Source organism: Agelaius phoeniceus, chromosome 8 (assembly GCF_051311805.1).
Source record: "Agelaius phoeniceus isolate bAgePho1 chromosome 8, bAgePho1.hap1, whole genome shotgun sequence".
Taxonomy (NCBI): Eukaryota; Metazoa; Chordata; class Aves; order Passeriformes; family Icteridae; genus Agelaius; species Agelaius phoeniceus.
The window spans coordinates 23548185-23572693 of record NC_135272.1 but is presented as its reverse complement, the minus strand read 5'-3'; the positions used below and the strand labels follow the sequence as shown (position 1 = coordinate 23572693).

The following is a 24509-nucleotide window of genomic DNA, read 5'->3' as shown; positions in this document are numbered from 1 at the left end:
AGCTCAAGGAAGACCCATGGAGGAACCACCTATGGCAACACAAGGAACGGGAAATTGACAGCATAAAGTTAAGCAATTGCGGGATAGTTTTAGATTTTCTCAGACTTTTTAGATATGTGACCTGTCATTTCTCCTTGTGTGTTCTCCACAGGGCTGACCAGAGGATAGAATCCCAAGAATAGATACTCAAGGAAGAAAAAGGACAGGTTTCCATTCTACAGATTTGTGTAATAAGGAATTGTCTTTCTACGTTTTATCTTCTATCATTCAGAATTACCAGATAAAGTCTTTCAACACTTCTGACATAATTTTAATTATGAAGAGGATGATAGCTTGCAGTTTGAGAAACAGGCCTGTCAGAAGACTGCACAAGATTCTTAGTCTGTGTTATGCACACACCAAAACCTTTCTGGCACTCACACAGATCTCCATTTCAGTGGAGTTCACCTTGAGTTCACCTTGGAGTTCATGGCAGCCCATGACAACTGATCTGATCACGAATAGTTAAGCAAAAAAGTCTACCATTTAAAACACCAATCTTCTACTATATAACTCTGAATTAAAAGCAAAGTAACAGAAAGCAACACGATCCTCTGGGCCATGCCTTCCTTTAGCCAGCCACAGAACAAAGGGCAGGAATCCAAGGGAAAGGCAATTTAATATCCTGACAAAAGCACACAATAACATTCCTATAAATAGTATGGTGTGACTCCTTATTGGCAGAGATGAATTGGATTGTACAATTTCTTACTATAGCTAGTACAGAATGAGAGATATACTTGATTTGCCTGCTGTTATTTAAATTAGGTTCCAAAAGAGCTGGGGAGTGAGGCTGCCAAATGAGTGCTACTGCTTTTTTCTTTGGCACGGGTTCAGCTCTGTTTCTAAAATGGAACATTTTACAATGAAAACTCTAGAATTATAATCTGAGAAAAAGTTCATCCAAGAAGGTGAAAAAGCACAATTTAACTATTTTTATTCTTTCTCGTTCTGTCTCCAAAATACCAGAAAGCAGAAATAACACAATGTATAGCTACTTCCCTTTTTGGGGCTGATATGGAAGAATATTAGAAAACTACATCAATTGACTCTCACTTCCTTCAAACAATTAAGAGACAAAAACATTCAGCTATCAATGAACCACCCTGGATACTGGACACTTGTTTCACAACTGCACAGAATTTGCTAAGTTCCATATTCCCTGTGAGAAATATGAAAGATATCACTCATTAAAACAAAGCACAGATGTCCCCAGGCAGCTGAGGTTCTTCATGCCAGTACAGACACCACTAAGCCAGGGACAACCCTACTGGCTGCTAGAGACATGAGTTGCTGCTGCCTGACCCTAAATTTACAGCAGTTCACTGTGTCATTTATCTGCATTTTCAAGTCCAAATTTCATGATCTGCATTCCAGGAAAGTTAAGAGCAGAAAAATTACTTCTTTTGAGCCTTAAAATACCAAATGCCAATCTGAAGAATACTAAATGTCAAGAATTTTAGCACCTGTTGGGAATTTTGCCCAGGTCTCACTTATGAAATGAATCTAATGATACAGAATCTCTTCCTTTCAAACTAGGAACTACAGTTGATTTAGTCCAAGATTATGGCATGAAGTGAAAGCAGTCTCTGATGTTGTAGTTTATGTCACACATTAGCAAAGACAACAGAAGATCATGCAACAATGACTTCATGGCTGCTTACACTGCCAGGCTTCCAGACTAATGCATTTCTTCCCTCTGGTCATGGAAAGAAATTCTTTCTCCTACATATTGATACATTCACCCTCAGTGGCATTCTGCCATTGAAGTATCTACAAAATGGTGCTCTCCCTCTGTGTTTTCATAAGATTAACAGTAAAAAATAAAGTGCAATAAACCTTCCACATGATTCTAGCCAGGTGCATCAAGTCCCAGGCATGAGCTGAGGAGGCTCTGAGTGCTGTGCTCAGTGGCATATTCCCTGAAATCCCCAGGGGGAGATAGTCCATAGGCTCCTAGACAGGCTGCCTTCAGCTGGCCGGAGCTCCTGGGGTACTGCAGAGTGAACAGCTGCACACTCTCACACAGGAGTAACTGCTGGGTAAGCTTGGATGCAAAACCATTGCTGAAAGGTCCAGAATTTATGAAGTGAATGAATTCCATTCTGTGACAGTGCACAAGTAGAGGGTCAGTGTTTCTAAGGCTTCTCACAGATTCCAGCTGTGAAGACAGGATACATTGTTGTTTCCACACACAGTGAAGGGAAATTTCCATATGCTTCCATTTAACTGCTGTATCTGACTGTGCTATGCATTTTCTGAGGCCTTCCACACAGAGCTCTGGGTTCTGACACTTCTCCTTCTGAATCCAGAGATGACAAACCCCAGGTTTCAGGGCACCTCAGATATTTTCCTTATGTGAGATTCCACTTCTGATCTGACATTTTGATCTTGAGAGCAGATAAAATTCTCAGTGGCCTCAGTGGGAGTTTGTTCTCAGATCCTGAGGACCTGGGTCTGTTCTGAGAGCCTCTTTCATGAGACATTCCCAGTCATGCTGGGCAGAGGCAAAGGCACAAATCACAATTCCAAAACTGGGCTTTCACACAGCTTGGGATATTTAGGATTTATTTTGAGTGATCTTTAATTATAAGCACTGTACTCCATGATGTGCTGCCAAAATCACAGAGACATATCTATCAGGAATAAATGGAGCTGTGAAGAGACTCTGATCCAGCCCCTGGTATGAGCTGTACAAGTCTCTTAGGAATCGTGGATATGCTGTCAAAGTGGTAGGTGAGGTGAGAGACACTTCACTAATATGGGCCTTGGATCAGGGTTTTGTGTACAGTGAAAAAAGGGTTTCCATTTCCCTGATAAAAGTGAAATGGCAATGACAATCTAACAAGTGCAGGTTCAAAGTTTAGCACACAGTAACTTCTGATTACACTTCTGTCTCCTTCAAAACTGTCTTTGAGAGACTTTGATTGTATTTCCAAAGAACTAAATGCAGGTAAAGAAAATTGACCTTAAAACATTGAAATAGTCCAGTGGTAGTTATAAATGACAACTTTTGCATGTTTATGTGTACAGAAAAGAGTCAAGTGGCCATCTTGGTTCTAGTTTTGCTCTCAGCTGACACCAATGGCAAAGCCCATTTCACTGTGAGGAGAAATGAAGATTCATATTGTTTCCTCCGTGGCAATAGGAGTATAATCTATCTGATTTCAGCACAAAGGAGTTCAGTCCAGAGGACAAAGGGAGCAGCTGTAAATGGGTTATATTCCAGATTCATCTTTGCAACACACCACTCTCTGCTCTAAGGAACAAAAGGAGCATTGGTACTTACTCTTCTTCCCTTAGGTCCCTGTGGCCCTGAAGGTCCTCGTGCCCCTGAAGGTCCCTACATGTCAAACAAACTTATTATTCATTGGCTTCTAAACACAGGTTCCTCAAAATTACAAGGCTTATGCACCTTGAGCAACAACCAATGCAAGAAAAACAAATCAATCACTTTCACTCATGGTTCAAATTCAATTAATTGTGTTTGTACAATTTATGTAGAAAAATATAATTAACAGACTCTATGTAACATTATTTTTACAAAACACTGATGTGACTGTTGGATAGATTACTTCTAATATCCCAAAATTTTCAGAAGATACTTGTATTTCAGCAATATTATGTTAAAAAGCATGAATATTTTCTGAAAAAAGTTTAATTTTTTTATCTGTATTGAAGACCCATGGTAGATAAATTGTATCAATTATACACAGCAGATTAGAATACAATTTATTTTTTATTAACAATGAAACTAAACACATAATGAATCTATTCATACTGTATTAGGCACCAATGAATTTTAAAAATGTTATGCAATTATTAACCATCCTTGCAAAATTCCATTTCCCTACTCGTCTCAATGGAGTGATTTTTGAATGGATGAGTAAATCATATAATTATTTTTCCCTCTCTCATAGATCATCCTGGCAAAGTGAACAGATTCTGTCTGGATGGGTGCATTTCCATGACAGTTTGATAGATTGCAATACAAACTAGAAACCATTCTTAGCTTCACCAAAGCAAGAAGACAATTTGAAAATAGTTCATTTTATGTCAAACCCAAGCACCACCCTATACCTACAGGTAATCCTTCTGGCCCCACAGGTCCAGGGCCTCCTGGAGGTCCTGGATAGCCCTAGAATTAAAATAAACATAGAAAAGACAGAAAAGTTTTATCAACATTGCTATGATAGCAAAAGCCAAGCCTGCAGCACATTTTCTAGAGAATCTCAACAAGAGCAAGGCCATGGGCACATGTGTGGGCTGTCACTTCTGCACCCCAACAGCCTTCCATGGAGGGAGTGACCTCTGGGCTGCATGGAGTGCTGTGTCCTGCCTTAGGACGAGGGGGATTGGCAGGAACCCACAGGAGTGGCAGCCAGGAGCTGTTTGGGCAGTGCTGGGCAGTGGAACCAGAGGTGATGATATTTACTAGTCTATCTACTAGAATAACCTGAGTTACCCTGGTTTACACAGGAAATGGTTATTTTACTTTCCCTCCTTTTAATTTTCCCTGCTTAGAGCCATATTTCAGAAATGCAGTTGCTCTGCTATTCATTCAGCAGATCACTTTGCAATCACTGCTGCAGAGGGGATAAAGCCATAAAATGAAACTTTGTAGGGACTATGCATCATAAATACTGCTCTCCCATAAGGTCTGCAAAGCTAGAAGGGTGAGAATTTATTCTTATTTTGGAGATTAAAGTGCCTTTCTAAGTAACATAATTGTGGATTTTACATTACTTGTAACTTACCATGACACCTTTGTCTCCAGGAGGACCTACAGGTCCTGGACTGCCTCGCTCTCCCTTTAACAACAAAGAAAGAGAAGAAAAAGAAAAGAACATTGGATATCCTTCCCCTTTTTCCAATGTCCACTGAGTACACCTGTCAGTGCATGACACTATTGGTTGAGAAACTGCCCTTCAGAAACAGTGCCGAGACCTTTTCTAATTTTTCTTTTTTTAAATTTCTGAATTCTTTCCTCCTACAAGCCTATCCATCTTTTGAAAAAAATGATAAAACTGAATTTCTCTGTCTTCTCTTTTCCTAGAAGACTGAAGAAGAGGTTTGGCTACATCAGTCTCTGAGAACTGCTAGACATTTCCTCTCTGTGGCATGCATCATATTTATAGTATGCTCCTTAATCCATAAAATTCAGGATAGCAAACAAAGAAAAAAGACAATTTTTTCCTCTCTTCTTCAGTATGTGTTAGGAAAGCACAGCTCCTAAAGGAAGGCCAGCCCTTCAAGAGCTGCTGAAGCAACTTCAGTAGGGGAAGCAGGAAGGGTGTTTTCTGGTCTTCCATACCTTTTCACTTTTCATTCATGTCACATCCAGCCCAAATATCAGACTTAGCTGTAGATTATCCTCAGAAGATTATACTTTTATTACAAATAGTGCACATGACATGGTAATAACACTATAATTTATATTGCATACTGTAATTATGCTGGAAATGCGTTTGTCATTTAAATCCACATAGCATGTGTTACCCTTGCACTACTTAATCCATAAGAGAGGAAGAATAAATTCTATAGAAACAGCATAGCAGTGCCAGTTATTGCACCATGAAGAAGCTTCCTTCCATTTGCTGATGATAAATTAATTAGTCTTTTACTGCCTTTCCCCTCCTAGCTAAACTAGCAGCAGTATCACAAGGTAATCTTTTTGGGCCAAGTGTAATTATGAAGAACAAGAATCCTTTGACATGAAATTCTAAGATGATATTATCACTAAAACCATAAGAGATTTGTCTAAATCGAAAGCAGGGCTTTCCACTGATGTATTTCCTTTCACAGATTATATAAATTATAATCGGCTTTTAATGGAATTTCTAGTAGTAGATTAAGACTTCCTCAATAAAATATCTAAATAGCAGACACCAGTCTAGGTGAAATAATTCAGCCCTGCAGGAAAGAAATACAAATGGTGCTGCATCATTCTGACAAACAATTATGTTTCTATCATAATTGAAGCTGACATGCAGTCCAGTAATAACTTCCTGGTTTTCAGTTTTAAAATACTTCACCTAAATAAAACCATGTCAAATACACTTAAGCTGTTTATACTGTTCAAGTCACGTTGAGTCTGCCAGGCTTTGCTTTCACAAACACAACTGTTACTGCACAGCAGACAAAACTCAGGCTTGTCTTTTTTATTCAGTTCATGTATACAGCCAAGTTTTAGCTTTCTACTTCTGTCTTCATTATGTAGTAGTGCTAAACCAGTGAGTACTGTATAAAACAAGTTTCGTGCCAGTTTCTCTGAAACGATAGCAGTATAATAAAGTGATATAAGAAAGGTATCAAATCTGTCAACTCCAAATTAACTGTGAAGTAAAATCAAGGATATCAGATATATACCTCGTATAGGAACATTTGGATTACAAGTAATCAAATCCCCATGCTCTGAAATAGCTACAGGACTATTAGCTCTGACAGTGGTCAGTAAATGATCTCTCACCAGTACTTTACCACCCCAATGGTTTTCAAAGCTGCTGAGCAGTCAGATCCATTATTATACCTTTTCACCAAGGTTTCCAGATGGCCCAGCTTCTCCAGGTAAGCCAGCTGATCCCTGTATACAAAGAAAGGAGACTTTTGCTTGCATGATGTCTCTACTAGTTCATGGCCAGCTGCTCTCCAGCAACAGAGCAGGGCCCATTTCTCCCTCACAGAGAGCCCTGTGAGACAGAGCAGGGCCCATTTCTCCCTCACAGAGAGCCCATGGCAGCCTAAGGGCACCTTGGGACAGTGGGGGCTGCAGGGGGTACCTGGCTCACAGGGACCCTGCATCTCAGCACAACTGCAAACAGCTACTGCCAGAGGGAAACTGCATCCACTTCATCACAATAGCACCCTGACAACTCAGATCTGCCACACAGCTCTACCTTGCACTGCTAAAAGCTTTACAAACACAAATAAAGGTGAAAATTGCTCTGCTAGTGCTTCAGTCTGACCACAAATTTCAAAGGGAATAAATTCAGTGGAACAAAGTAAAATGCAGTCAAAACAAACGTATATTGGATCAGGTGTTTTCAGAATTTTCCCTTCAAGAGCAGTAGCCCCAATGCCTTTGAAGTCAGAGGATCAGAGCCTTTCAGCCATTCAAAAATGAAATAATTCTCTCCTGAGGCTTTCTCACAAATTTCCACTGGACAGAACAAGTACGATCATATGGGATGGGAAACAGGAGAGGAAGTACTTTAAAAAACCTTATTCCCAGTGCTTACAATACCTACTTTATTATGAAAGCTAAAAGAAAAAGAAATTATAGCACAAGGTTCTAATTGAGAAAAATATGACACGATGAGCCTGAAGAAAAAGCACTGAGTGCTCAGAGTACACTGCAAGACTGCTCTTGGAGCATGGCAGAAATGTGGAAGCTCCAGTAGTGATATAACACACAACTGTATGATGCCTGTATCACTTTAAAAAGGAAAAAAAAAAGAAAGTGATGTCAATTCACACATTGGCATTGCCATCTTTTTGTGTGCAAGAAGGAACTAGCATTAGTAGCACTACACTGGCACTGAAGTACAATTTGAAAATAAAAAGGCATTACTTAAATTAAAAATGCAGTCTTTATCTGTAGAATCTGGATACAGTTCAGCCTCAAGTCCTTTAACAAAACAGGTGCAAAGTAAGTAGAGATTTTATGATTCCTTGTTCTCTTGGACTGCTAGCTATGCTGGAAATCCCACAGTTTGACCATATGGCAAAGAGCCAGTGATACAGCTACTTTTGAGGCTGACAATACTGCACAAATCACTTTATGTAAGGAACTAAAGAGATAAGCAGGCACCTCTATGGCCACTGGACTGATATATGATGTGTGGGAACTTGTGTATTATATGTCAGAACTGAGATGTCTCTTGCCTTGGCAGCAGCCAAAGATGGGTCCTGGTGATACGGGTGCTGAGGCAATGGCCCCGACGTCACTGGCAGCAACGAGGGACTTTTGTGATGGATTCTGAGAGTGAGAGCTCCCAGTCAGAGCCAACAGTAGCAGGCAGAAAGCTGTGAGACAAAGAATTACCCTGTACTCCTGCTTATCAAGGTAAGAGGTGTGGAGGTACAGTTTCAAAACGCTAAAGATTAATCACTTTGATTCCCCTGCTCCAGAAAGAACAGGAGACATAATGAGAGCCAAGGTGAAACTCAGACTGTTCTCTTCCCACAGAGACATTCCTGATCTCCCACCCAATGCCATGCTGTTTGCAGGACTGAAGATGCTGATCAGAAAGATGGAGAACTGTGCCTTGCCCCAGCAGTGAATCATTTAATATACAGCTCTGCTCAAGTTCTCTTTTCAATTCAGAAGTACTGTCTTCCCAATTTGGTTGCTCTGGGCTGTAAGAGCAGCAATGACTAGGAAGCAGTGACTGTGAATGTGCTCTTGTAGTCCCTAGCACATTAGGGCAAGGGACTCCTCCAGAGAAAGGACAGAAACTGGCTATTAAACATAACATTTCTTATACATTGGCTATTTCTCAAAAGTAGTTAAGAAAATTTATAGTAAAAATACTAAGAAGGCTGATAAAAAGATGCAAAAGAAACTTGGCATACCTGCAATTGGATATCTATGGAAAGCAAAACAATAGTCAAGATGACTAGAAGTGAAGCCAGTGAAATGCTAAAAGCAACAGGGACTTCAGAGGTATGAAGGGGAAAGAAATTCATGACAGGTTAACTAAATGCTCTTCCATCCCTCTATTGAAAACAGAGGTCAAGTGTCTGAGACTGAGAAAATGCTAGGGCTGGTATGCACACAGGCAAGGGAGCCAAAATACTTGCTTAAGAATAGAATCTTGAATTTCAAACAATTAGTAGTATTCAGTGAAAAGAAAGTACAGAGAGCAAAACATCTTGTTCTGTCAGCATATTAACCATAAAGTGAAGTTTCCCCTACATCATTCCTGACAGACTTTCTGTAAGATCATGTGTCTCTTAAAATCCCAGATTTGGACTGGCTTGCTATAAAGACCAGCTACTAGGACTGGATTGAGGTTTCAACTCTCTCCATGTTATGTAAGAAAATGAATACAGTCCAAAGCAGATCTGTTGAATCAATGTCTTCCAGCATCCCTTCAATCCTCTGGGGGAGCACTGATGGATTCCAAATATAAAACTGAATATATTAGAAAACAAAAAAGTGAAGCAAAATCCTGAAGTGATTAAAAAAAGAAATCAGCAACTTATTAAAAAAATAGTCATCAACTTTCACTTACAAGGACTTGTGTAAAAGTCTCCAGTGACAATAACAGCATTTTAGAAACCTTCTTGACAGGAGCATTTTTTAGAAAATGAATCAAAGACCAGATCTCACAACTAACACATGCCTGAGAAAGACCAAAACATCTTGCCAGGGCATATGCTCTGTGTTAGAAACTGGACTGCAGCTGAATAATTGAAAACACGTTGTACACTTAACGCAAACTCAAGTATGAAGTAATCCATTGAAAAACCTGGTAGTGAGAAATGAATATACAGCTAGTTCCAAACATTCCCATGGCAGCAGTTACCTGCCAGGTTGTACTTTAATATGCTCGTCTGTGATAATTGAAATTTTTCCAATCCAGTGCTATTTCATTTACAGTTCAGCATTCTCAAATGTTTTTATTCAACATTCATTTAATACGATGACATAATACATTTAAAATACTATCTTGTCACAATGACATTTTTCTATTAATTTCCTGTCTGTTGAGAAAGTTGGTTTGTAATCAACCAGAGTTGATAATCTGAGTGAAAATCTCTGATTTGCTATGGTCAATGGAGGAAATGAATAAGAGCAGAGATGCACCATATTTGTACCTTGCAGCTGATATTTCACGCCATTCTTTAGAGGACTCCAAAATTCAACTACCTGAATATTTGAAAGGCAAAATGTACTGGATATCCACGGAAAGCAAAACAATAGTCAAGATGACTAGAAGTGAAGCCAGTGAACTGCTAAAAGCAACAAGGACTTCAGAAGGTCTGAAGGGGAAAGAAATTGATGACAAGTTAACTAAATGCTCTTCCACCTCTCTATTCAAAACAGAGGTCAGAAATATCTGAATATTTGAAAGGTAAAATGTACTGGCACCAATGACCTGCTCAACAGCAGTTTTAATAAATAAATAAATAGATTAAATTTTGCTTCTGGTGTCAAGCAGGGTAATTCTGTTTGATAGCACCTGTAGAGGAATGCTTGCATTTAAGGGAAGCTGCCTGACCAAGTGGGGGTAGGATGTGCTCACTGACAAAACCTTGGAGGCTGAACTGCAGATACCATGTGCAGGCACTATTATGAACCCTAAAAAACAGCTGAAACCAAAGGATAAAAAGAACCACTAGCAAAAAATCCTTAAAAAAATGAGCAACAGCTTGATAAATCTAATCTGTAGATACTGTAACCACTTTCTGCACTCCTCTCAGCAGGAGCTATAGCATATCAGGTCACCTGGGGCATAAACAAGAAGCACAAGGTAAAACACAGAAGTACCTTTATTGCCATTCACTGTGAAGTCCTTCATAGAACCCACAATAATCTCTATCCAACTGCTTTCTGAAAGCAGCTGGAGCAGTTCCTTCTTTGGCAATGTCCCATGCATTCACCAGACTTTGAAAAAAAAAAAAGGCTTTCCTCAATTGACTTATCTTTTAGCCTATGGTTTAAAATTCTCTTTTGTATATCCCTAAAGCCCAGACTTTTCAGGATAATTCAAACAACTCCTTCTGTTGAGCATCCTGAACACATCAGTTAAAGTTCACTTAATCTTTTCTTCAAGCAAAAGGAATTGCAGTTTCCATTCTCCCTGAATTATGAATCCTTGGTGCCTAATTCAGCTAATTTTTACCCCTCTGAAAGATGTGGTAATTGCTTTATGGTAATTCTTCCCAAAAGCAGCTCGGCTACAAGGCACATGGCCTGTCTGCAGTATTTTATTGTCCTTCACAGACTCCTGCAGACTGACCATTTGCAGCCTGCTCTGGAGCTGCTATCCACAGCCCAAACATCACTGCTTCTCCTTTGCTGCATTGTAAGGGTTTTTTCATGGCAAAGCACTTTTTATTTCAGCTTGGTTTCCTTCTGTTGTTTCAAAAACTATGTGCAACTAGGGAAATTTGCTGACATGTAATTTCTGAAGATTATTTTTCCAGGATTTGTGTTCATGAACTCTGCCTTTTGACACCAGTTGCACATACTACAGCTGACAGTTCTACCCCTTCTACTCTGCCTCAATGTGTGTATAAACCTCAAGGATTTCTAATTCAGAAGTGTACAGGCTGAATTTAACAAATTTTAGCAAATAGATCATTTGTATGAGATGCTTGAAATCAGTTTCAAATATTTACTCCCCATCACTGAACTACATTTATCTAAGCATAAAAAAATCCAGTTGCACATGTCAGCAAGGAAAAAAATTTTCCTCCCCCAAAATATAAGGGGAATTTTCTCAATAGCTGAAGGGGTTGTTTCTTTTGGCATGGCTTCCAAAGGATTTTGTCTCATCAGCAGTGTACATTTGCTCTGTCTGCTGTTCCCTTGCTTCTCACTATCTTACCCAATCCCTCTTCAATTGGACCTGTTGGTCCTGCAGTTAACCAAATATCCTGCAGCAAGGAACAGCTGCTGGATTCTACCTCAGCTCAGGGCTCTGCTGAACCAAGCAGCCCCACCTCAATCTGCCTCCCTTCCCCTTTAGACAAACACAACATATGCTGTAGCCAGAAAAACAGTTTTTGGTGTAGGACTTGGTTAAAGAATAGTGTCTGAAGTCTGACTTTAAGCACATTCCTGGTCTACTCCTAAATGTGTGTCATTTATGCCTATGAGCACAGCAAACATTTTATAAATTTAGTCTACTCTGTTTCCACAGTGGACAAGCATCCAGAAATATTTTGGCAGAAATGTGCTCTGAAGAATCAGCAGCTTCACGTGACCTAAGAAATGTTGGATGCTGTGGCTTCTATCCTATTGACAGAGCTGAATTTCAGCACATATTCCACCTTACTAGGCTGAAAAGCCAAGTGTTACAGTCCAATCTCCTGCTGTTGAAGTTTCCCTGCTTGTGCAGAGTTGCCATCTGTGCTCTTCAAAGCAGGTATTAAGCAGGACCTGGGAAAGCTGCTACAGAAAAAGAATAACTATTTTGGCACCTCAAACAGCAGTTACAGACATTTTAGTCAATGACAGGAGATGGATGACATTTTAGTCAATGACAGGGGAAGCAAGGAAATTGAAAGAAACAGAAGAAAAATATTGGTATCAATAGCAGACAGGCACATGTGGTCATGGCATAATTTTCAACGAATTCACCATTTACAGGATTTATGATTGCAAAATTGCTTCTTTGGACAGCTTATTCAGGAAATGCACTAGTTGTCATTTGGAAAACTGGAATGCTATGATGGATTCCCCACTGCTAAGAACCAGTATATTTTAACCACGGACTTGAAAATATGTGTTACATCTTGTAATTTGAAGAAGTGTGTCCATAGATGTAATGAATAAACAGAAAACCATAGACAAGCCAAAAAGGGAAGCTGGTGAGGTTGTGGTGCAGAAGGGAAAAACCCAAATACACAACATTCTTTAGACATTGGGCTTATCAATATTTTAGCAATTTCTTTTTCCCTTTGCCTTTAATATTAAATAAACTTTACAGTAGTTGTACATTTTCTACTGCTATTTGTACAGTTCCTTTCTATATTTAGTGTCACCAAGCACCAGGTAGCACACAAACTGCACAAGGCATCAGTAAGGACAGATATGCCCCTTTTTTTGACTCCATCTCAAAATCTGTCCCAGTGGTTGGTAGCACTTGTACTTTGCTCTTGCACTTTGTTTTTCAAACTTTCTTCTGTTTTTCAAATTTTTTGTTTATTTGTTTTGCGTGTGGCATGTTTTAGTCCAGAGATGTCCTCATGCCACCAGAGCCAATACTGAATAGCAGGGAGTGGATTTATCTGTGAATTAAGAAGTCCATACTCCATGTGCACACCAAGGGAAAGAGAAATTACTTGTTACAAACAGAAGCTGTTGAGAAGCTGGAAGCAAAGTCTGTGTCCAAAGCACACAGAAGTGAATATTTTGCATCAGGGCTCACATCTGGAAAAGCATTTTATGCATATGAGAAAAACCATCTTCCTGTTAGCACTTTTCAATTCTCTTTGGAAAAGCTTAACTGTTACAGATTGCAGTGGTGAATAAGGTGAAGGAAAGGAGTTTTAAAAGGTCTGAGAGTTCAGTGTGCTTGTGTCTCCTCTTGGTGTTTCACCACTGGCCTCAATGACAACAAAATATATATTATCCCCCTAAAAATCATGTAGTGGGCACAGGTGCTCTGCTGCCAGATAATGCAAAGGTAACAACAGATCAAGGGCCTATGAAGCTCATTTGATTAGATAAATGTACCTAAAGCAGAAGATATTCTACAATCCACAGGTAAAAATAAGAAATATTTATCAATAACTTAGAAACTAGTTTGGTTTTCAGGTATCGTGTGCCATTCTGTATCACATAAGTTCTCCAAATAACACATGCAGGAAATGGCAATTAATGATTGGCCATAATTATCTTTCTTCACAAGACTGTAACAGGGCTTGTTTGGCATAGAAAATATTATTTAATTCTTGCAGCTTAACCCTGACTATAGTCAGGTAGCTGGTATGAGGATTTTATTTAACATCACTGCAATGTTTCATCATTGATTATGTGTTTGAGCTATTAATTGCTACATAGAATGGAGCTCTTTTAGTGGTATATATTATACAAAATATCTGAGTTGTGCAAAATTTGTCCACTGAATTCAAGCTCACTGTGAAGAAAAAAAAAAAAATTCTATGTCAAATCCAGAAAGTTAAGTAACTAGGTTCTGTGACTATTTCATGTACTAGTATTGATGTAATGATTCAAGATTGAGCCCAGCTTTGTCTTTTGTTGGGGGTTTTGGTGCACGTGGCACTGTAAAACACAGTAAATTCTATCAGTTTTCCCTAGCATGTCACAGGCTGAAAAACAGAATTCACACATAACAAAAGCCACCCTTAGAGATACACTGGATGACTTCCAAGGGGACATTGTGGCATGTCATGGCACTGCTCCTTCCTGTGTCAGCAGATACTTTTAACAGACTGAGAGTCCAGCTCCTCAGTGCCCTTCCCCAGAGCACAGCCTCCAGAGAGCCCAGTGGGGCTGACCTGACCAAGCAGCAGTTTGTACCATCTCTGCAGGCACCAAGCAGTAGATGAGGTGCCTCAGGTACATCTGCTCTGTGCTTTGCTGACCATGGGGAGCAAACTCTGACTACTCACTAAGCTGGACAGAGTGTGTGTGAGTAGTACAGCACTAAGCCCAAACCAGGGTGTGGTATCTCTCCTCAGCATAGGTTAATTCCAGAAATAAAATCGATTTAATCATGTTCTACACAATATTTGGGTAACTCAAGCATAGGCCAACAAGCTCACATCTGCTCATAAATCCCAGATGAAAGTTAAAATACAGAAGGGCAGGGGATGAAGTTAAGTAGAGAGAATTCCAAAGTGGTATGTTTCAGTGACAACTATCAACTAAAAAAGCACCTGCAGTGGAAGAACTGAGAGAGATCAGGCCTTGGAAAAAAGCAGGATAGCAGGTTGTGGATCTCAAACTGAACAACAACACACTAATGTAAAAGGGAGCATGTCTATGCAAGAAATAGGCTTGTAGGAAGCAATGTTTCCTTTCTCAGCATTCTTAGCAGCTTGGGCAGTAAGCTGGAGTCATAGATGTTTGGATGAAATGGAAACAGACTGCAGGGGAGTTAGAATGTGACTTAAATTATCTCAAAAACATAACAGGCTAATTGAATTGGGACTGTTAAGCCTGAAAAGAAAGAATGAAAGAGGCACAGAATAACAACCACCATATGTAAAATGCTGTTTCCAGTAGAAAGGAATCAGGTTACACAAGTGAAAGAACTTTTTAAAAAATAGAGAAGCCCTGGTCTTGGAACTTTTTAATAACTGGCTAGACAAATATTTGTCAGAAATTATGCAAAGATAACAGGTCCTGCCTAGGCAGAAGAGGATGGACTACATGTCACCACAAGGTCACCTTGAGATCTGTGGTTTTATGGAGCACAGACAGAACAAGCCTGCAAAATACATCTCAGGCTAAATGCAGCCTCTCAAATGATGTAGTGGAAAAGGATCACTTGCTCACTTACATGAACATGCCTTGGAAAATCCCTACAGCCACCTGCAATATTCACACAACATGCTGGGAGAAAAGCAGAATTAAATTTGGAAATTGCTTAAAATGGGAAATTTCTTTAAATAGTATGAATCTTAAAGATTACAAAGGCATAACTGACATACTACAGCTTCGAATAGAGGCAAACTTCATCAGAAATGTCTACAACCAATTTTTCATTCAGTTACAAATAAAACAGAATTAAAAAATAAACCAGAAAGAGAAGTCAAGCTTACTGCTTCACCAGTTTTTCCAAGGTTTCCTTGGTCTCCTTTTTCTCCCTGTTAAATGTAGAAAACAGATGACTGAGTTCACTAGAAAAGTAATTTCTTTCATATGTGTATATTAAAGTCCTCTGTTTTCCTAGGAGCCTCTTTATTTTCTAAATTACATCTGCCAATTAAAACTTTAAAAGCTAAAATTAAGTAACCAAAACCAATTTTGTCAGTGGCTAATTTTGATCTGGTAAAATGATGTCCTAATGCATTCAGGATTTACCTGCACAAATAAAAATTATCAATTCAGTGCTCACAAAACACATTAGGTCAGCAAACACTATATATTAATTATTCTATTTTTATTTAAATCTTTCAGCAAATTACCTTCACTATTTCACTACTGCTTTAAAGGTAGATATTGCCTGTGCAGTTTATTGATTACTGTAATTTTGTTATGAAATATTAGGAAAATTGATATTTGAATGACATTTTAACAAACTTCTCCCCCTTCCCCCAAAATTTTGAAACTGTCATTAGGTATAAATTAATTCTGTTCTCCAAAATAACACTGTTACATAACTGGAACATTCTGCTGTGTGTTTCACAGGTGGAAGCTGGGTGTGTAAGCACTATTGATTATCTGGCTGGGACTATAATCCAGTTATCTAATAACTGATGAACAGTTATTTGCACACTGTTTACACAGATTGTAGATCAGCACTGGGAAATTCTGCTGCCAGGAGCTCCTCTTTTGAGCTGCAGCACTTCATCTCATCCCCATTCACACTTCCAAAACCCTGCCAGTGTAGGAACTGCCCCGAGTCCCTCGCTGCCCCCAGGCACAGGCACCCTCACATTCCCAGGCTGTTCTATTTCATTTTAGCAGGTGCAGTCTTTGCTCACACATCCCTGTCTCCTAGAAATCCTGTCTCCTGCACAATTTTCTCCTTTTTCAAAATGGGATCTTGCAAGAAACAGAATCATCAGTATGATACACATTTATATTCTTTGGAAGCATGTGTGCTTTCACTGGTATGTCACAGTAAATAGCTGTGTATAACTCTATTCCAAATACATTCTATTTATTTCATAATAAAACCATCATTTACCTTCAAACCTTCTGGTCCAGGATCACCTACATAACCGTTCTGTCCTGGCTTTCCCTGAAGTAAAGATTAGAATAAAATATTGTAAATATTTTATTACAAAAAGATAATTTGATCCCAGTTTATCCATTTATCAAAATACATGCACTAAAAATGTACCATTTAGTAATAATTAATATAAAAACTTTAAGCAAGTGTATTTCTACAGATATTTTCTGTATCTGAAAATACACAGTGGAATATTTCATCAAATACTGGAACAGTAAGCAAAATTTGTATTAAGTCTTACAGCAGTTAATACTGAGAAAAAACTGTCACAATCCAAGATTGAAACACATTTCAATTTCACATTGAAAAAACATATTAGGGAGACAAAAAAAAGGCAAGGCAATGTTCTCTCCTGGTTAATTCCAGCAGAACAGGGACTCAACACTAATAAAATTTGATGTTTAGACTTGAGGGACTGCTGTCATAGTTGTCCTTCCTCAACCAGACAAAACCAGCTCAAACACCCTCTCCTTATTCAGCAAATTGATGATTTTGAGCCTCATTTCTGTCCACTAGCATTTTGCTGCTGACAGATCTGGTTGCTGTGATACTGTGGTAACAGCACTGCTAGCCAGAAGAAATACAGCAACATCAATCAGAGCAGGATCACAGAGGGACAGGATCTTTGAAGCACTTGACAACATGCATCCCTCCCTCTGTCATCACTCACACAGACTCACAAAGGCACACAAACCAGAAAGCTTTCCCCCTTAATTTTCAATTAGATGTTTATAATGTAATTATGTCTCCCTTTTAAGGAATTGTTTTCCCTCCTGGTACACTTTACTTCCTCAACCACATAAAACATGGCCTAACCATTTGTCTATCTGGAGAGCACAGCCCTGCCTACACAAACTTTCCCCATCTGCTCTGAGGAAAAGGCCCTGGGCCAGCAAACAAAGGTCCAGGGGACTGGACCTGGCTCTTGAGCAAGTTGCTGATGAGATTGCTGGAGGCTGACAACTGGAGAAAGAAAATTAATTCAACATTTTAATGATTCAGTATCAAAACCATGCAGATGGGTCCTAAAAAGAAATGACCAGTGGCTGTTCCAGCAAACTGAATAATTGGAATCACCAGAGTCTGTAATAAGAGTTTTCCATTCCACATAAGCTGAGAAAAGAGCAAGTAAAGCAACAGATAATAAAACTTTTCTTAAAAAGAGATGGCATTTTTTCATTTGGCTCTTTTGCTTCAGCTGCTCTGTTCCTGTCTTTCAGAGTATGTGTGTGTTAGTTTCTGAGCATCTGAGAAATTCTCTATATGGCTTAAAATTGTATTAAATTGTTTCAGCAGGTTCTATGACTTCTTGTATTAATCCCTTTCTATAACTCTCATTCTCTTTGCCCCCTGAGTGATTTCATTCTGCCCAACAAGTTCCAACAAATTAAATCACTTTAGGAACATATTTTTGTTTTTGCCAATGGACGAATATATGGAAAAGCCAGGAATGCAGGGAGAAAAGACCACAAAGAGAAGTTCTGAGAGAACCAGATGAAGCAAGTCATGTCTTTCCACAAGGCTTAACAAAGAATAAGTGATGGGCTTCTGCAGGTCACTACATACTGTTGGACTATTTTGTTGTAAAGAAACTTAAGGTCTTTCTATACAGCAAGACTGTAACATAAAAATGTTTTAAGTGAAATTCATCAAAAGAAAAGTAGTGGCCCCTATAAACTGCCTTGATAATTTTAAGCCTTATGAGAGCTGAACTGGAGTTACAGCTTGTAAAGGTTTCTTGGCTGTCACTCCTCAGCTATATAATAGCTGCAAAGGACATAGAACAGATGGAAGTTGATCAGAAAATGGAACAAGTGGATTTAACTGGTAAAGCAATCTGAAACACATGGATTTGGCTTTAAACAGAAATACAATACATTTACACATGGAGGAAAAGCCACTGACAGAAGGTTAAAGTAGGGATGGCTGCTTTTCCACTCACAAACCCCTGAGAAAATTACTCTTCCAGGGCAGGGTAATCCCAAAGGAAATGTCTGTTTCCTAAAATATTAACTGCAAGTTCTACCCTTCTCTTTCAGGAAACAGCAACCAAGTGTGCTTCCTTTCACCTCACAACTGGTATGTACAGGTGTGGATATAAATATCTCTCACTATCACTCTATTTCAATCCTTCCATAGGCGTCCCACATGCCCTCAGCACACAGGCAGGCACTTCCAAAAAATACTGCACTGGGGGCGTGGGGCAGATTTGAGAACATTTTCCACTATCAACAGGAGAAACTGCTCATCTTGTGACTACATAAATTCCAGCTTCTGTTTAACATATATAGCTCAGAAAGGAATCAGCTTGCAACAGTTCCTTTTTATTTTCTGGTTTAAACAATCTCCACTCTTTTAAAGGCATTTTCTTCTCCAGCAATGAAGAAATTAAAAAAAAAAAAAAAACAAAAACCAAACACCAATGCTTGTATTGAGTAAGCTGAGCTGCACTGACAGTTACAGTGTTAATATTTGGATAGCCTTTGAGAGAGAGGGTTAAGTGGGTGGACACTGAATAAACACATCTTTAGTATGGCAGCTCCTGTAGTTTCATGGGACAAATAAGCAAACACCAAAAAATCAGGTAGTTTTTTTTAAAATGTAGAAGGATTAATTTAAGAGAATGTAAGTATTTGACTTTGGAATAGAATGGGTAGGAAGGTTTGGAAAGGAACAAATGAAACATCAAATGATGTGATCACATTCAGTTCAAACACTTCTTCCAAAGTTGAGACAGACTGAGGTCTTTGGAACTGAGATATATCCTGAGTAAGCAGGGGAACATCCTCAGTTTTGTCTCTAGTTGCTTTAGACACCTGGAGATGCTTTTTTGAGTGGTGACTGAGAACCCCTGTGCAGGTTCAAATTCACTTGTGTTCCAGCAGAAGATGATCTGTTTTGATGGCAGCACTGCTCAGCTGAGTCTCAGGGGTCTTTGGTCTCTTTCATGTTTTTAAAAGCAAATGGTAGAAACAAGGGCAGGGAAGGGAGGAGGGAGAAAAACAAGGTGAAATTTTAGCTTGCCACAAGCCCAAACCTGAACTAGGGATTGGATATTTTGACCAGAAATTGTAAAAGAGATGAGGATGCCAGCAGCACTAGAAACCTGCTCTGTTATTGTTTCATAAGAATAATGAAAGGTTTACAGTACATCACCTACAAGGGTACTTTACCTACCTCAGACAAGCCCCAGCAAATTAAGGTAACAGTGGCTGAGAAGAGGAGGAACCTATTTAACCTTGCCCACAAATAAAGGCTGTGGGGCAGGAAGCAAGGCTGTACTGAGAAAAACACAGGCAAGGCTTCCAGATAGAACAGCTAGACATTAGAAAAAAGGACTGAAACCAGGCAAACAACTGAAGCAGATTGATGAGGAAAATGAAGAATTCCCACTCCTGGAGGCTGCAAAACACAAGTTAAACACATCTGTCAGCTAAAGACAGAGCTGACAGCTGATGGTGCCTTGGGGCCATGCATGGCCAGACCCCTTCTTCAGGTCCCTCCTCTGCCCCCATGGCTATTTAATGAGTGCAGTGACAACACAGTAGGGACAGTGTTTACTTTCAGGTGTAACATCCACTTCCTAAATCTCCTTTCATGGGAGATGGAAGCAAAAGCTATGTAAATCAAATGAACATCCAACTGCAGTCAAGGAAGCATAATTTAAAAAGACAGATGTGTTCAGCAGCTTATCGAGTCAGTCCTGCTACACTGTGTGAGATCTCAGCCCTGGCTGTGACTCTCACCCACTCAGTGTGTGTCACATGTGGGAGGCAGCACCAAGGACAAGCAGAGGTGGGAGCAGAGTGCAGAGCAGCAGCACAAACAAGCTGGCCTGGAGCTGTGAAACAGCTGGAGTCCAGAGAAGCCAGAGAATCCAGGCAAGAGCCTCTGGGCCCCTGGACAAGGAGGAAAACCAGGCAGAGCTGCCCATCAAGCAAAACCCCCTTTTGCCCTATCTCTCATTTCAGGAGGTATGTTAGCCAGCAAGCTACTAAAAAATGTCTAGAGCCAGCAACCCTGGGGCTCCCTTCATACTCTGCTCCCAGCTGCTTGCTGTGAGAGAGAAGCCAGAGAGCCATAAGACATGCCAGTGGTGTGCACGTTTCCCACTGAGAGAAATAAAATCCTAAATGATTTAGGTCAAATTGACACAAAATAGATAAAAAATATTTCAGTTTGCTAGGTTACACAAAAATGTTTCCTCCTGGGTCACTCTGACAGCGGCTGATGGCGGCCTGTGCGTGCCCGGTGACGTGGGGATGGAAGGTGGTGTCTCACTGCCCATGAATCACCTACTGCAGCATCTTCTTTTCCAATTGCCACAGTACAACGTGGGAGTTGCTGTCCAGCCATGAAGCCCTGCCCAAGGAGGAGACTCAAAGGATGATGCAGCCAAAATAAAAATTTCCATGAGGCTCTCGGCAGAAGCTCAGAGAGATTAAACTCAATATTGAACTAAGTTACAGAATGTTTTGAAATTCTGTTTAATTTTTTGCATGTTTTCCTCAGCTGAAAAACAAAGAGACTTTTGTGGGAAGGTTTTGTGTTTGGTCTTTTGCCTTTTTTTGTTTTGGTATGGGTTTGTTTGTCTTAACACCTAATCTATGTGGCAAATAAATATTTTAATATAATTTTTAACAGAAAGCAAATTCCCAGCTTTGACTAGCTACTGAACAGGAAAAATGACATATGCATATATCCACTCCAAAAGCAGAAAACAGTGGAAAAGACTCTCAAACTCATGCAAGAAATGGGAAGTCAGCCAGAATGAAAGCCAAGTCAGTGATTACCACACATAATCAAATCACGTAAAGGCAGAAGATCAAATTGCACTCAATAAACTTAGAGACACTCCTGTAATCCCTAGAGCAGGTTAGTACCCATTTTAGCCCAGAAATTTTCTAAAAATAAGCTTCAAGTTCACTGAAATACTCTTAGACAACAGTATGTTTTTATAACTAACAAAAAAATTGGATGATAGTTTTAAACTGCTACTTTTAAAAGATGTCAGCATAAACAGCATTGTGACCTTCCAGCTTTATTGTTTTCAGTAACTATCTGCCAGGTTTCTGGTAGATTTCTTAAAGTATACATCCTTTACATCGCTCCCTGTGAGCTGAGTAGGTTCTTCCCCAGTAGAAATATTTTGATATATCAGCTGGTTCATCCCTAGGAGGTGCATGGCAGTTTCATCTGTCTCAGAGGAGCACTATATTTTGTGCACTATAGCAGTGATTTCCTTTCAAACCCTTTATATGGAAAATAATTTCCCGTTTGAGCATGTTCTGAGGAAAAACACACATTTATTCAGGAGATGCCATTTTATCACAGTCACTTCTCACAGAAAACTTACATTTCAAAGCAGTATTCCTACTGAAAAACAGCCTGCCCTACCAAAATTCCTCATACTTACTCTTGGGCCGACTCCTCCAATAGGTCCAGCTGGTCCTACTTCTCCCTAAAAGAAATCAGGGCTTCAATGATCTTGATGACAAGTCCAGTTTTAAAAAAGAAAGTCTGCAGCTAACTGTTTGTATTTATTACATCATCCTAAGCTTCATGTGTGTTTGCCTGAGTCCTAGTCTGATAGAAGCACCTGGAAACAGACCATTGTGCCACTGTTAGCTTTCACTCACTCAGTATCTGGCACAGAAGCCCATCATTTAGCCCCTGAGAAGTCTAGAGATCTTTCTTCAGAATCACCAACTAAATTATTTTTGATCTTAATTATTTTTAGCATTCAAGATATAAGCTTTTTTTTTTATGATGATGAATTAAGAATACTTGATGACTCTATAAGATGAGGAACTGCCTTTCTCCCCTTTCAGTTAATAGGGGTCTAAGTGTTTACTTAAGAGTATCTAGGACACTGTAATCAAATTAGTATATGTTTTCTATTTCCATACAGCTCCCATTCCCTTCCCTCCCATCTCCCCAGTTTAACTAAAACAACCACATACAGCTCTGGACATACATTATATGAGATTCCACTGAAATTAAAATAAACCACATAATGGATGCACATCCCCATAAGGCTGCTAAAAAAAATTTTAAAACGCTTGCCAAAATGCAAAAGAAAACTTCAAATTTTGCTTGACAACACCATGCACATCTAACCATTGTTGTCTAACCCTCTTAACCCCTCACAACTTTGAAACATAATCTCTTAATTGGATAATTTTTTCACCTTACCTCAACTCCTTTGGGGCCTTGTGGCCCTGGAGGCCCTCGGTCACCCAGAGCTCCCTAAACATCCAAACAAACACGGTGAGAACTTACATCAACTTTCATCATGTTGGTCTAGTTTCTCTCCTCCTACAAAACCAAAACTGAGGTAGCACACCTAATGTTTTACCACTGTTCATAGTGTTTCCCATAGAAAGCCAGGCAAAGATGCAGAAAACCAAGCATCATAAAAACTTCTACACAGATTTTGCTGAAGCATTATTCTTTTTGTGTTGTGAGAAGGAAATAAGAAAATATTTGAACACGATAGAACAACTTCTCTCTTTTGGAAGAGGTAAAGCACACTACCATAGTAAGATTAAAGCATTATCAACGTGCAGACCTCGTACTAGGGAAGTCTTCAGAATAACACATGTTGACAACATTGCAATGGGAAGGAACTACAAAGTGAATTTAAACCACTAGCTTGTCCAAAACTACTTGTGGTATTCAGCCCCTACTTTTCTATTAGGATTATAATCAGCTACCCAGAGATAAAGCACCTTAACCTCTGCCAGCTCAGAGTTTTCATGACTGCTCACACCAACATTTTCAAAACTTTGTTAAAAAGACTTTGCAGCTAGCAGTGTATCAAAAACATTGGGCACTCCAATTACAATGGGATAATTGGGAAAAGCACTTGACCTGGCATAGTACAACCAAAAAAAGTGTAAACATATTAATGATCTGGGAAACCTAAGCTTAACAATATCAGATAAAGCAACAAGAACAAAGAAACTGCCCTTTAGGAGAGATATGATTATCCTCTGAGGAAAGCCATGGTGGAAAGTGTAAACCTTATTAACTGTGTACTAATGAATCTGATGTCTAGACTTTGGTCCAGGCATTGGTCCAGTAACAATTTACTCAGCAGGCAAAAATGGACCAGGCCATCTCAAGGTAGTGAGTGTCATGGAAGAGCCCATCAGTGTGGAAAAGGCTGGGGCGGAGTGCTGCTGGACACCACCACAGAAGTGACAGAAGGCCTTTCAGCAGTAATTAAAATATTACTAGACAAGTAATATTCTCCTATGGTTAGTAATGACATTTTCTCATGGGCACAGCTGTTTTATTCTAACAGCAAAGCCCATTAGGAGATAAGGATTTCAGTGCAGTGTAACTGCACAGTGCAAATGGCAGCAGCACTGCTACTGTACACACCCTTCCACTGCACTGAACTGAATACAGAGAAAAAATTCCAGGCTGTAAACTGAAGATTAATACTAAATGACATTTCCATCTCCTCCTTGGGGTTTCAGGCAAAAACAGAAAATGAAGGGAGTCAATACACATGTGCCAAAGTGTCTGGAAAAAAACAGGAGTCAGCAAATGGGGTATCCTGTATTTCCCATATATAACTTCCCAGTTGACCATTCCTTCCAGAAGAGGTGAAACTCCTAATAATCACTTTATCAAAATGTGTTATACAAACAAACTTAAGTTAAAACGGGAAGGAAGCTCTTAGCTTCTTCCATGGTACAACACACTCTGCTGGAAAAACTACAGAAGAAGTCAGCATATTCTGACCATCTTTTCCTCTCACTTTTCTTGGTTAGAGAGCATAAACACTTGCAAAGCATAACATAGGGAACAAACAAAGTTATTTCAGAACTTCTTAAAAACATTCTTTTTCCCTTTTTT

General features: G+C 39.4%; 1 protein-coding gene across 4 annotated transcripts in view; it reads right to left on the bottom strand.

Moving 5' to 3' along the window:
- The window catches only part of COL24A1 (collagen type XXIV alpha 1 chain), a 120044-nt gene that overhangs the window by 38193 nt on the left and 57342 nt on the right, over positions 1–24509 (bottom strand). For all 4 annotated transcript variants that reach the window (XR_013183292.1, XM_077182279.1, XM_077182281.1 and 1 more), the window contains exons 21-28: positions 22836–22889; positions 22057–22101; positions 16596–16649; positions 15505–15549; positions 6569–6622; positions 4797–4850; positions 4124–4177; positions 3329–3382 (exon numbers count right to left, since the gene is read on the bottom strand). Coding sequence is in view for 3 of the 4 variants with exons in the window: in XM_077182279.1 (XP_077038394.1) it covers positions 3329–3382; positions 4124–4177; positions 4797–4850; positions 6569–6622; positions 15505–15549; positions 16596–16649; positions 22057–22101; positions 22836–22889 (414 nt within the window). In the remaining variant the exon portion in view is untranslated. The remainder of the gene's footprint in view (positions 1–3328; positions 3383–4123; positions 4178–4796; positions 4851–6568; positions 6623–15504; positions 15550–16595; positions 16650–22056; positions 22102–22835; positions 22890–24509) is intronic.